This window comes from Folsomia candida, unplaced genomic scaffold (assembly GCF_002217175.1).
Source record: "Folsomia candida strain VU population unplaced genomic scaffold, ASM221717v1 Fcan01_Sc023, whole genome shotgun sequence".
Lineage (NCBI taxonomy): Eukaryota > Metazoa > Arthropoda > Collembola > Entomobryomorpha > Isotomidae > Folsomia > Folsomia candida.
In genome coordinates, this window is record NW_019091215.1 from 2,397,791 (window position 1) to 2,410,540 (window position 12,750).

The window sequence follows — 12,750 nt, forward strand, 5'->3', positions numbered from 1 at the left end:
GGTCTCGGACAAGCTGGTAAAAGTTCGTTCCACGTTACCCGTAATGGTCCCCAGAGTTCCACTGTAGATAGAGACGGACTGCGTGGATGCTTAATACATAGAGCGAAGTGAGAATGAATGAATAATTCATCAATATGAATGAATTTCGAGTGATTCATTTAAATTGAAGTTTGAAATGAATGAATTTTCAATGAATCAAATTTTTTTGAATAGGTATGCCATCACCTATCCCCATTTTGAGTTGAACGACTCAAAACAACTCATTTAATTTTAATCTACCTGACTTTCTCTCAATAGAGTTGCTAAAAACCGTTGAAAACGAATTTCGAAATGAATGAATAAATTTTTTTTGAACAGGTATGCATACAATCCCAGCAGGCAAACAGAATGTCGGAATGTTACGGATGTTATAACATGGAGCTTATCTGGGTTTTTTGAATTATAATATCGATAATATGTAAACATCACGCTGGATAAATTTACAATAAACCTTTCTTCTTTCAAATATATTTATTACAATAGTAATTTCATAATTTAAACTAATTTTTCCATTTCTATCCTCACCAAATTACAATCCCATCGATGCATCCTCATCGTAATAAGCACTCCCATACCTTGCATCGCACCCCTTAACGATCGACCTTACCTCTATATTCCTTAAATCGAAACCCCACAATAGATACGAACTTGTGAAGCAGGTCGAGTTTCCGGTAAAGTCCTCGTTGGCAAACCCAGTCCAACTTGACCCCCCCGTGATGACCATCCATGTCGGTACAAATCCAAAATTGGTCTCGGATATGCTGGTAAAAGTTCGTTCCACGTTACCCGTAATGGTCCCCAGAGTTCCACTGTAGATTGAGACGGAAGGCGTGGATGCGTCCGCTGGTCCTGAATACCGCAATGACATCGTGGCAGGAAGTTCGGCATTTTCACAGTGCAGTTCCCCATCCCTAGAATGGTGGTTGAATGACCACGCAATGGAGTAATTTACCCCAGAAAACCCTCGCCAACTGGGAAAAATCATCACAATTTTATACTCTGAATAACAAAATTGGGTACACAATCCTTACTATCCTCTCGAGCAAAAGGATTTTACATCCCTCAAAATAAACTGGTGTTGCGTGAGATCCGGCTCTTTCGTGCGGAATATCAGCCCACTCCCTCCAGCGTCGGGTTCCGTGTATAACATGATTTCCTGGACAAAACCGAGGGAAAAAGAGAGGCAGAGAGCGAAGGATACGAATTTTAGCAACATTTCGATAAAAATTGGGTAGTTTATAAAATCCTTGTTATCTAGGCTTATCTGAATAATGTACTGATGACTCTGGACAAAACCGAGCACGTTTTATACTCGACTTATTACGCAGATCTCATTCCATTTATTGGTATAACAGGATAAACTATTTATGGATTAAATAAATATCTACGTTACTTGTTATCTATTTAATCCAAAAATTTGTGTCCAGGATGATATCATCACTACAATTTGCAACTAAACATAGGAAAAGTATTTAGATCAGGGCGAACAAATAAATAGATTCCAGGAATTTCCTAATCTTCTCAAATTTACGCAGACAAAACAAATACGCACCGCCTCATCGCGTGCTGAATGACGAATTGAAATTAAGTACAAAATACATAAATACACCCATTTAATTCTACGACCCATAAATCAAGTCTCGTCACAATGTGACGTGCTGTTGCCACTTAATATTTTCCTTTACTACCCACTCATATTTCTTGACTAGTTTTGTTCCAGGGGTGACCTTATTTGTATTGGTGGGATGTATTTAATTCTATCCTATTTTTTATTTATACAAACAAATCTACTCAATTTTTTATTTTACTAATTATTTATAATGGCATCATAATACGCAATGTTTGTGCAGGATTACCTCACATACAATTATGTGTGAGGTAATCCTGTAGACTTATTAATTTCATAGTGGTGTCGCCTAAACATCTTTCGTTTTCTAATGCCGTACTGAGACAGCACTGGTTACAGTTTAGCGTGGTCTAAGACACCACGTCATATAACATTTTTGACGATAATTTTGACAGGCAATTGCTTAATAAACTTTCATCTGCAATTTACCATAAACTATTTTTATTTCGAATATACATTTTTTATTAGATACATTAGAAATATTAATTTCATTAAATTCATGAATGATATTCCCAACAATTATTCCGCCTCATAGTAAACACTCCTATATTTGGCATCGCATCCCTTGATTACCGACCTTCTCTCTATTTGGTTTAAAATGACTTGGTGCATTAGCCCAGACCCCGTGAAGCAGGTCGAGTTCCCCGAAAAATCTTCGTTGGCAAACCCAGTCCAGCTTGACCCTCCCGTGAGGACCATCCATTTCGGGACAAACCCAAAATTGGTCGCCGCTAAACTGGTAAAAGTTCGTTCCACGCCACCCGTACTGGTGTCAGGATTACCGCTGTAGATTGAAATGGAAGGCGTCGTTACGTCCGCTGGTCCTGTATATCGCAACGACATTGTGGGATTAAGCGTAGTGTTAACGCAACGCAAATTGCCATCGCTGGAAAGATAGTTGAGGGCCCAACCAACAGTGTAATTTGTCCCAGTGAATCCTTGCCAGCTGAAAATACCAGCGCAATTTGTAATGGATAGCAAATTACACACCTACATCCAGTTATTTACGGTTTCTACTTTATACTTGGCATTAAATTTACAACTAATTCAAATACAAATATTAATCATACTTATTATAAGCCATCTTACAATCCCTTGTAGCAAGCGATTTCACATGTCAAGAAGAACTGGTGTTGCCGAGATCGCCGGCTCCCATTTCCGCCAGCGCTAGTTCCGTGTAGAACGTGATCTCCTGGATAAATCCAAGAGAAAAAGAGAGACAGAGGGTGAAGGATACGAATTTCAGTGACATTTTGACTAGGCTTGTCCTCCTAGCAGACTGAGGACTTTGGCTTGGTCGGTAACGTTTAATATCGGGATCGTTGCGCAATTCACCTTTCTATGCGTTATATATTTAGTCAAGAGGGGTTTATTAAATTAATTTCAAGTCATAAAGATATCCCGTGTCTGGCGCATTTAGTTAATCCACTTTATCGGAAATTATTACCCAACAACGTTATTGTGGATAGATAGATACTGCACGTATTCACAATCATTAGGACAAAATATAGTTTTTATCCAGGTTGTTTTCTGCGAAATTAACACAACTCTGTTTTATTACTTGATAAGTTAATCAAGCGATATGGATTACGGAATACATACCAATTTAGATTAATATTCCCCAGTATCCAGGGAGCCATCGTAAATACGTAATTACGTACATACGCAAAACAAATTGCTTAACCATTACAAAGCAATTCAAAACATATAAATGAGTTGTAACTTGACAAATTATTTAAATGAATTTATTGAAATCACTAAATTCCCTAAAGTCATAATAAATTTCCAACCTAATAAAGTCTGTTATCTATATTATAATTTCAAAAAACCCGTCACGTTGAAATTTTCCGTGACATCCCTGCATTCTGATTGGCTGTTGGTATTTCGGCTTAGCCAATCACAACACATAGCCACGTATTTATGATTTTGTAAGTATAGCAACTAGGCTGATAATACTGTCATAGTCATATATATAACTTTATTGCATAATAATAACTATACTTCACAATAATAACTATAGTTACTATCAAGTACAATTATGATAATGTAAGTACAACTATGATTATCAACTATAGTGATGATTATGAAGTTAGTCATTTCTGTAACTGGTAACCACGTTACATAACTGGCAACCACGTTATATGACTGGTAACCACGTTGTATAACTGGTATTTGGTAACCACGTTATATAACGGGTAATTAGTAACCACGTTATATAACTGGTAATTGGTAACCACGTTGTATAACTGGTAATTGGTAACCACGTTATATAACTGGTAACCACGTTATGCAACTGGTAATTGGTAACCACGTTATATAAATGGTAACCATGTTATGCAACTGGTAACTGGTAGCCACGTTATATAACTGGTAATTATTGGTAACCACGTTATATGACTGGTAATTGGTAACCACGTTATATCACTGGTAATTAGTAACCACGTTATATGACTGGTAACCACGTTATAGAACCTCCCTAGGTGGAGTTCAGACACTTAGAGCCTTTCAGGGTACTAGAATGCTACGGAAAGTTAAAACATTGGGCTAACTATATATATATATATCTTCATCAGTCGATTTAAATTTTATATTTGACCCGTCGTTACGATGGGCTTAACTGCCAGTAATATATATTTGCATGGTATGAGAAAACTAAAGTCGTTATTTCAAATCACGTCGAAAACTATGTATGATACATAACTAATAACTTGGTAGTTATGGGAAAGGACTAGGCTACTTTAGCATCATTTTTGGGCCACCCAGTTTTATTCCTTATTTCTAACGTGTATGATGGGAGAATGATAAATCAATAAGGTAAAGTTTAAAAAAATTAACCCCAACCACTTTTTTCGGTAAAACATATTCGATCGAATATTTTTTATTGTTATTTTACGAACTTCGGCGATTTTTAGAAAAAGAACTATAAGACACCCCACCACTGATTTTTTGATATGTTACGTGAACATATCCTAGCTATAAAATAAGGTCTAGAAATTAAGCAAAATCGACATGAAAATTTCTTGCTTTTTTTCGGTAGGACTTTGACATTTAACTGGATAATTTTCGTTTGGTATGTTTCCACGAGTTGAAGTGATATTTTTTAGATACCACAGATAAGTACCTTCATTTTTCCTATTTGGTAGTGTATTGTATTTTAATCGGTTTTAAAGATATGACCCGCCGAAGCCCGAAAAAACGGTCTTTCGAGGATTTCAATTTTGGACCGAAAAAAGTGGTTGCGGGTAATTTTTTTCAACTTTACCTTATTGATTTATCATCATACCCGTCAGAAATAAGGAATAAAACTTGGTGGCCCAAAAATGATGCTAAAGTAGCCTAGTCCTTCCAGCCTATTATTTCTGGACACCATAGGATATGGAACTCAATTCACTAGGGTTACTCACCAGCCACATAAACCGTGCGGATAGTTAATGTGGTTGGTGAGCAATGCCGTCAGCCTACCATAATTGGCAATTCACCTAATAAATTTCTAGTAACTACGGGATTCTCTCGGGGCACGCACCACATATTAGTATCAACCAAATGTTTTATTATTACAAGTTTACTATTATTATTTACTTAAGTTTAAAAAAATATTTACACAAGTACTAATTTTCTGCCTTATTCAACCCAAAATTTTACTACAATTCCCAAATTATTTTACAAGATCGACATAACGAAACTTTAAAAGACAATTAAAGCCAAAAAAACGTTCGTGAGGAAACACTGGTTCATCTACTTATATAATATACAAAAAATTACATAAGCGAGTGAGAGAAGGCAACCTTTAAATTATTCATCGACACAATCGATTTTTCCAAAAGTTGAGGAGACTCTGCGACACAATGTCCATTTTCTAACGGAAATGCAGCCTCATCAGGATAACACTTGTGTCCGATTATTTTTCGTGATCTCAAATATTTATGTCCATACACGCGATCAGCGTTAGTAAACTCTGAGATTAGGGTTTAACCTTTACAAAACTATTTAATTTTAACCTGGAAACCATCTATTGGAAGTTAGCCCAGCCCATCGTAGCCCAGCCCAGCCCATTTTTTTACATTATTAATTTTAGCACGCTCCAGTCAACGACCGCAGATGATTTAATTACTGAAATATGTTCAGACACATAGGAGAATAATTCCCTGAAAGTTTCAAAGAAATCGTACGTGGGGAACTCTTGAAATCTGGGAAAATGTGAATTTTTGCCTAACATAGTGAATTTTTTGGATTCTGTCAAATTATGACAAGTTTAATTTTCCGGCCGCAAGTGGTTTGATGATTGAATTATCTTCTAGTATGCATAATCTAAGATCCCTGCAAGTTTCAAAGAAATCGTACGCGGGGAACTTTTGAACTCGGGAGAATGTGAATTTCTCCTTGTAAAGGGGAATTTTTTGGATTCTGTCAAATTATGACAAGTTTAATTTTCCGACCGCAAGTATTTTGATAGTTGGATTAAGTTCAAGTATGCATTATCAAATTTCTTAGCAAGTTTCAAGAAAATCGTACCCGGGGAACTCTTGAAATCTTAGAAAATGTGAATATCTCCTCGTAAAAAGAAATTTTTAGGATTTTTGCGAATTATGACAAGTTTAATTTGCGTTACCTAAGAAAAACCTGATAAATAAGAAAATTATATCAAATTTAGTCTTTGGCTTTATTCAAGTTTTAGTTACAACCTAGCTCGACTATTAAAGATAAATAATATCGTCGTTGATGCACCAATATTGTTATAATAATTACGATAAGTCAAGTTCCCTGCTTATGTGGTGGAATTAGTTGAAAACAAAAAAAAAACAAATTGGAAAATTCCCTTGCATAACATTTGAATGCAAAATAAAGTAGCAATTCTCTTCTTCTTCTTTAGTATATGTAATATTCAACAAAACTTGGGACGTTTCTTATTATAGTAAGACATAATGTCTTAGACATTAAGCATTGCAAACATATTTATTTTGCTGCTGAAATATATACACAATTTTATTATTAGCAAAAGTGAATATTTACACTTTATGTATTATACCTAGGCATTCAGTAAGGGTGCCCATACTTTCTTCTTAATTTGAGTTTTCTTGACATAATTGTGCAAGTCCGAACTTTCTAAAAATGTGATTAAAAAAAATTTAGTCTACGAGAATTCGGATGGGAATTTATTGCTATGGAAAGGAAAAAAATTGTTTCAGGGGTTAGTGTGGCACATAGTTATGACAAGTAAGTGTGAACATGTGGTGGGGATTCCGTTCGATAATTTGGATATGCTGATAATTTGCATAATTTGGAATAACATTTACCTCAACTTAAATCAACCTTGCATAACACCCAGCCCCGACCTGAAAAATTCTTCAAATTTCCGTAAGATAAAATTTTAAAAAAATCAAATTTCTTGAATTTCGTATTTGCATAACAGTATCTAGAAAACTGCAATGGAAAATAAAGTATATCAGCCCTGATATTAATTATGCAAGTAAATAATTGTAACTTTTTCTCTCAGCAAATTGTTGCAGTACGAATTATAGAAATATATACTACGCGTAAAATACATTTAGTTAATTTAGATTGAATTTTGCGACGTATCTCCATTTATGTTTATGTATGTATGTAAGCAAAAATAATTTTTAGACAACTGATAATTTGAAGTAAATTTTGTAGTATAATTAACATATATTCACCCAGCTTTGTGTGTCTGTCTGTCTGTCTGTCTGTAACACATCCTTTCAATGCTTTAGTATAACATGGCAAGGAAAGGATAGGAGATTCTTTGCAACGGCCAGGCCAGACCTGGACATCAGCTACTATGTCTACTCAGATATCTGGATTGGCATATCATCTGGGGCTGGGTCCGGGAAAGATCTGGACTCGGGCAATAGGTCTTTCCCAGAAATCTTGGTCGGTCAATTATTTTGACTACGTTATTCTTAGACGATGAGGCACAGCATCCAGCCAAATATCTATTAAACTGTAACATAGCTTTTAATCAGTGTTAGTGGCTATGGGGATTTCTAGGGACATTAATGAGGGATATGCAGTACAAGGATTTATTTAACAGGTGCAGATGACACAGGCATGGAAAAGGGAATTTCCTTCGCGAATTCAAGGTTACTAAATATGCGAAATACTTAGCAATATGGGATTACTTAGCAATGACAATTGAGCTAATTTTTCATATATATGAGGAAACTCATGAAATAAGGTATTTTTGGAATATTTTCCAAGAATAGCCCATATTCAGAATTCCATTGCGGTGCCACTGGCACCACAAAATCGCCTAGTTTAGCAAATGTTAAAATTAATATTTTATACACTTTTCTATCTCTTGTAAACTTAAGCAAAGAATTGGAATTCTAGATATGTAAAATACAATACAACCAAATATTAACTCCAGTTAAGACTACTTACACTTGCTCAGATCCAGTAAAGACTCCAATTTTTTATCCTCATGCCTCAGTAAATGTAGAAATAAATCAGCCCGAACAAATGCTGGGAAATTGGAATGACTTCTCTCGGTCTCACGGTCGGACGGTCTTAATGTCTCATGAATGCAGCAATTTCAACATTGTTGGCAATACTCAGTTCAACCTTTCAACAACTTCCACTTGTCAGGAGATCCGATCGACAACTAAATTTGAAGACCAACTCCAATATAATGAAACGACGAATCCCATCCTAAGTGAGATACCAGATTTGTCTACCAAAGTTCCAAGCCATAGTTCATATTCAAACCCATTTGTATCACCTGAAGCTTCATATCTATCAAACGTGGCTGGCATACAGCGCATTGATGAATCTATAAGTGGCCTACAAAAACACTTTGGACAAATGACAATGAGTAATTGGGAAAAAGAATATCTTCGTAAATTGGCTCATCAACCACCTACGGCATATAAGAGACCTTTGTATTGTCCTAGTTTGGCAGAGTTTAAAGCCATTGCCGTTCAGTGCGGTTTTCCTCCAGCCAAAGAGTACCCAGATCACATTAATCTGCAACAACCATTTTCTCGGGCAGAAAACGTTCCCGAATCTATTGATAATCGAATGTCTTGGGCTGATATGCAATACATGCTGATATATGCAATATATCAGCAATATATGCTGATATACAATACAACCAAATACAACCAGAACGAAGAAGGCGATACAGGAATCCAAAGATAGGGCCGCACCTATTTCAAAGAAATGAAGCTGTTCTAAAATATTGTACTTAATAAATGAAAATGCACAAGTATTTTATCTCCAGATATTCATTATAATATCTCCAAGAGACGTAAAAGTATTTTTGACATGCGTTGACAATGATTTTTAACCTTAGCAGCAGTGAGGAAAATCTAATCTACATTTTTGGAATAATATTTCGATTTTTGGCAGGTTTGATGATTTTTAGCAAAGCAAGGGTAGCACCTTCAGGCGTAATATTTTTATATGTTATAGTCACATGTCATAGGCAATTAATTAAGTAATTAATTTGGTAGTAACCGATGCCCAGAATATGATAGAAAATGCAGAAATTTAAAAAAATTGACATTTTATCACGAAAATTTTGACATTTAATTTTGCATCTCCTCTTCATTCGGTTTCCAGATGGTGGGCTCAGTGAGCTCTCAGAAGAGCAAAGTTCAGAAGAGCAAAAATATAGGAAAAATATAGGAAAAAAATCTTGCTTACGCATTCGTATAAACTTTGCATTAATTAATTTGAACAACTTACTCATCTCAAAACAATCCATTGCGTTGGATCCATGTAATACTCCAGTAATCGGTTTCTCCCTTGCACATTATAGTGATCTTTTAAGTCAAACGCTAAAATATTTAGTACCTCGACCGTATCCTCTTCAGCATTTAACAGATCGATAATTATGGGCACTTGAATTGAAAATAACGAGTAAATATGTAGAGCTCACTGAACTTGGTTGTTACATTTTTGTCGACTAAGATCGGATGACATATTCTGCACTACGTAAATTGCATACTTACAATGCAACATCTCCAATCTTGATGGGATTAATTTTAATTTGTTCACATCCAGAAATAAGCAGTCGTATATTTTTGCTCTTCCGAGAATACTCGCTTTTAAGCGCGTGGCGGGATTTTCAAATATTTTTCCAGCCAAAATCTCAAATTTTCAAATCGCTATAACTTTCTGAATTTTGGCACGAATTCAAAAAACCAAAAACTTGTATGCTTTAAATTACTTCCTTTACAATATGAAAATTCAACTTCTAAAAATTTTGAAAATTCGAGTCTTTAGTCATTTTTGAATTTCGAAATATGCAAAGTCCCGAAAAAACTCGACTTCAAAAAATTGATATTTAATTTTTTGAATAGAATAGTAATATTTGGTTGTATTGTATTTTACATATCTAGAAGGAGTATGGTAAGTTTGGTCATGATTTGGGCCCCCGACTTTTATTTTTTATTTTTGAGGGGTACGGTGGGGGAAGTGCAAATAAATATGAAAGAGTTGAAAAATATTACCACAAACCATTTTTCTAAGCCCAAAACCGTGATTTTCGACCACCCATTTTTTTGGACGTTTCAAGAGCCATATCTCTGAACTGATTCAAATTTTGACATAACTCCTTATTTAAAAAATGTAGCTACTTACCTTAGGTACCTAAAAAATATTATACCACCATCTGGAAACCGAATGAAGAGGAGATGCAAAATTAAATGTCAAAATTTTCGTGATAAAATGTCAATTTTTTTAAATTTCTGCATTTTCTATCATATTCTGGGCATCGGTTACTACCAAATTAATTACTTAATTAATTGCCTATGACATGTGACTATAACATATAAAAATATTACGCCTGAAGGTGCTACCCTTGCTTTGCTAAAAATCATCAAACCTGCCAAAAATCGAAATATTATTCCAAAAATGTAGATTAGATTTTCCTCACTGCTGCTAAGGTCAAAAATCATTGTCAACGCATGTCAAAAATACTTTTACGTCTCTTGGAGATATTATAATGAATATCTGGAGATAAAATACTTGTGCATTTTCATTTATTAAGTACAATATTTTAGAACAGCTTCATTTCTTTGAAATAGGTGCGGCCCTATCTTTGGATTCCTGTATCGCCTTCTTCGTTCTTTCGGCATCCACTTCAGCTTTCCTGGAGGCTAATGTAGCGTCGGTCAACTTCCTCTGTCTCCTGTCTGCAGATAAACTAACATCGTTGTCCGTGGCTTTCTTAGGGATCCGAAAGCATTTCAGGCGTTCTTCTTTAGATAAATTATCCATTTCCTATTTAAATTGTGTGCTAAAATATTATGATAGCTTTTTTGATGCATATAAACATAAAGCATTAGCTGAAAGCATAAATATGCATAACAAAAAACTCATTGCATAGATAATATATTAATTTTCAAATAATTAAAATGATATTTATTAATTTAGCCTTATAAGTTTATGGTGTAGTTTGTCAAAAAATAATTAGGTTGAGTCTGATTCAGATTCAGTGTCTGCATCTGCCCTGATTTCATCATCATCTGACTCATTTATATCTGAATCTGAATTTTGCTCCGGCCCATTCGCAGAATCCAATACTGAATGAAACACACCACGAGCTGGAACTGGAATTTCTCCTTGGTGCCTCGCCAACCCAAGATACCACAGAACTGATGCGATATGAGCACAATATCCAACATTTCTAGCTCCTATAAATTAAAGTTAATAAATTATGTGTGCATAATGACAAATTAGACGTGGAATGAAATCTAACCTGAGGGACAATCGTAATACCACCCTTTAATGCTCTCCACATGATCTTCGGACGGATCGTACCGTATAAAGAGTTTGTATTCTTTGGCATTACTATGCCGCGACTGGAGTCTAACTTGAAGTATCCCACGATCTTGGATGTTATAAAAGATCATATATTTCCCGTCTTCCTCTACATGCTCGGCCGTGTATGATGGCGATAACTTTAACTGATATGTCCCCAATGTTATGTCGCGTAGATCGTCCATGTTTAGTTGGGGAAAGTCTGTTAGCACTTCATCTATATCAATATTTAAGGGACCATTTTCCGGCATTGTCTCCAAAGCAGCAGCATTTAATGGGCGCCAGATGACTCTTCTGTTAATCATATTGTTATCTTGGAGATACTGAAAGAATATATTGGAACGTTCGGTTCGTTGAATAACTTGCTGTGCAATATATAACTCATTGTCATTTTCTCTGCGTATTGGAGGAAAGTATGCATTGGTAAGTGCGCAGCAAATACGAAAAATATTGCCAAAGGAGGGTATTTGGGTATTTTTAAGTCGACCATCACATCTCTTAAACACCTGCTTAATCCTACCAAAAATTCCTTCAACGGGCCATCGAATCATAGTAATGGCTCTAGTACGGTTTGCCTCTTCGACTGATAGCTGTCTAACATTTCTGGGTTTTAGCGCTGGCATCTTCACGTCAAACCCCATTCTCTCTGCTCTCGTAACTACTTTCCTAAAACCTCTGTCCCAAACCACACAGTCATTCCTTTCAAAATAGGGTTGAAATCCGGGATCATACAGTTCGTTCCCTTCGGTGGTCATTGCTTCAAAAATTCCTTCGTCATTATTTTTTTGATTCGCGAAAGTTGGGCCAATAACTTGAAGTATGTATCCGTCTGCTGCACAGAGCACCATCATTTTGATCGCTCTACACATCTTTTGTTGCGAAAATGATTTTCTTCCAGCGGAGTAGTTAGATGATTTTTCTATGGGAATAACAGTGGCGTCCATTAAGACAATGGCCCTAGGTTCAGCACTGTCACCACATAGTGAGTCTGCTAGTCGACTTTTATGTTCTAAAATTAATTGTTCGCGTGGCATTGCATTGTAACCCAGGTAACGTGGTACAAAGTGTGTCATCAACAATTTTCTAATGGTGGTACAAGTATTGTCAACAGTACGTCTGGAGTTCATATCAAAGAGAACCGCCAAGATAGTGGAAGGCAAGTTCTGAGTAATCTTCACCAAGAAAACACCTAGGGCTTTCCTTGTTGTTCGGCTTTGAGAATTATTCATATATGGACTGATCAACTCAAGCAAATTGTTAAAACTTGTTAAAGGTAGCTTGGTTAGCACCTTACAGCAGTC

General features: G+C 35.7%; 1 protein-coding gene and 1 long non-coding RNA gene across 2 annotated transcripts; both read right to left on the reverse strand.

The window, feature by feature from the left end:
- Nucleotides 1-474: 474 nt before the first annotated feature.
- Nucleotides 475-1,327, reverse strand: LOC110858934. Its single transcript, XM_022107816.2, has 2 exons — nt 1,071-1,327; nt 475-1,010 (listed from the first exon to the last, which is right to left on the reverse strand). The coding sequence occupies exons 1-2, from the start codon at nt 1,253-1,255 to the stop codon at nt 569-571; spliced, it is 627 nt and encodes a 208-aa protein (XP_021963508.1). The 5' UTR covers nt 1,256-1,327; the 3' UTR covers nt 475-568.
- Nucleotides 1,328-2,114: 787 nt separating this feature from the next.
- On the reverse strand, nt 2,115-2,809 carry LOC110858998. Its single transcript, XR_002548801.1, has 2 exons — nt 2,756-2,809; nt 2,115-2,612 (listed from the first exon to the last, which is right to left on the reverse strand). It is a non-coding gene; the product is annotated as an uncharacterized LOC110858998 (long non-coding RNA).
- Between the last annotated feature and the right edge of the window lie 9,941 nt (nt 2,810-12,750).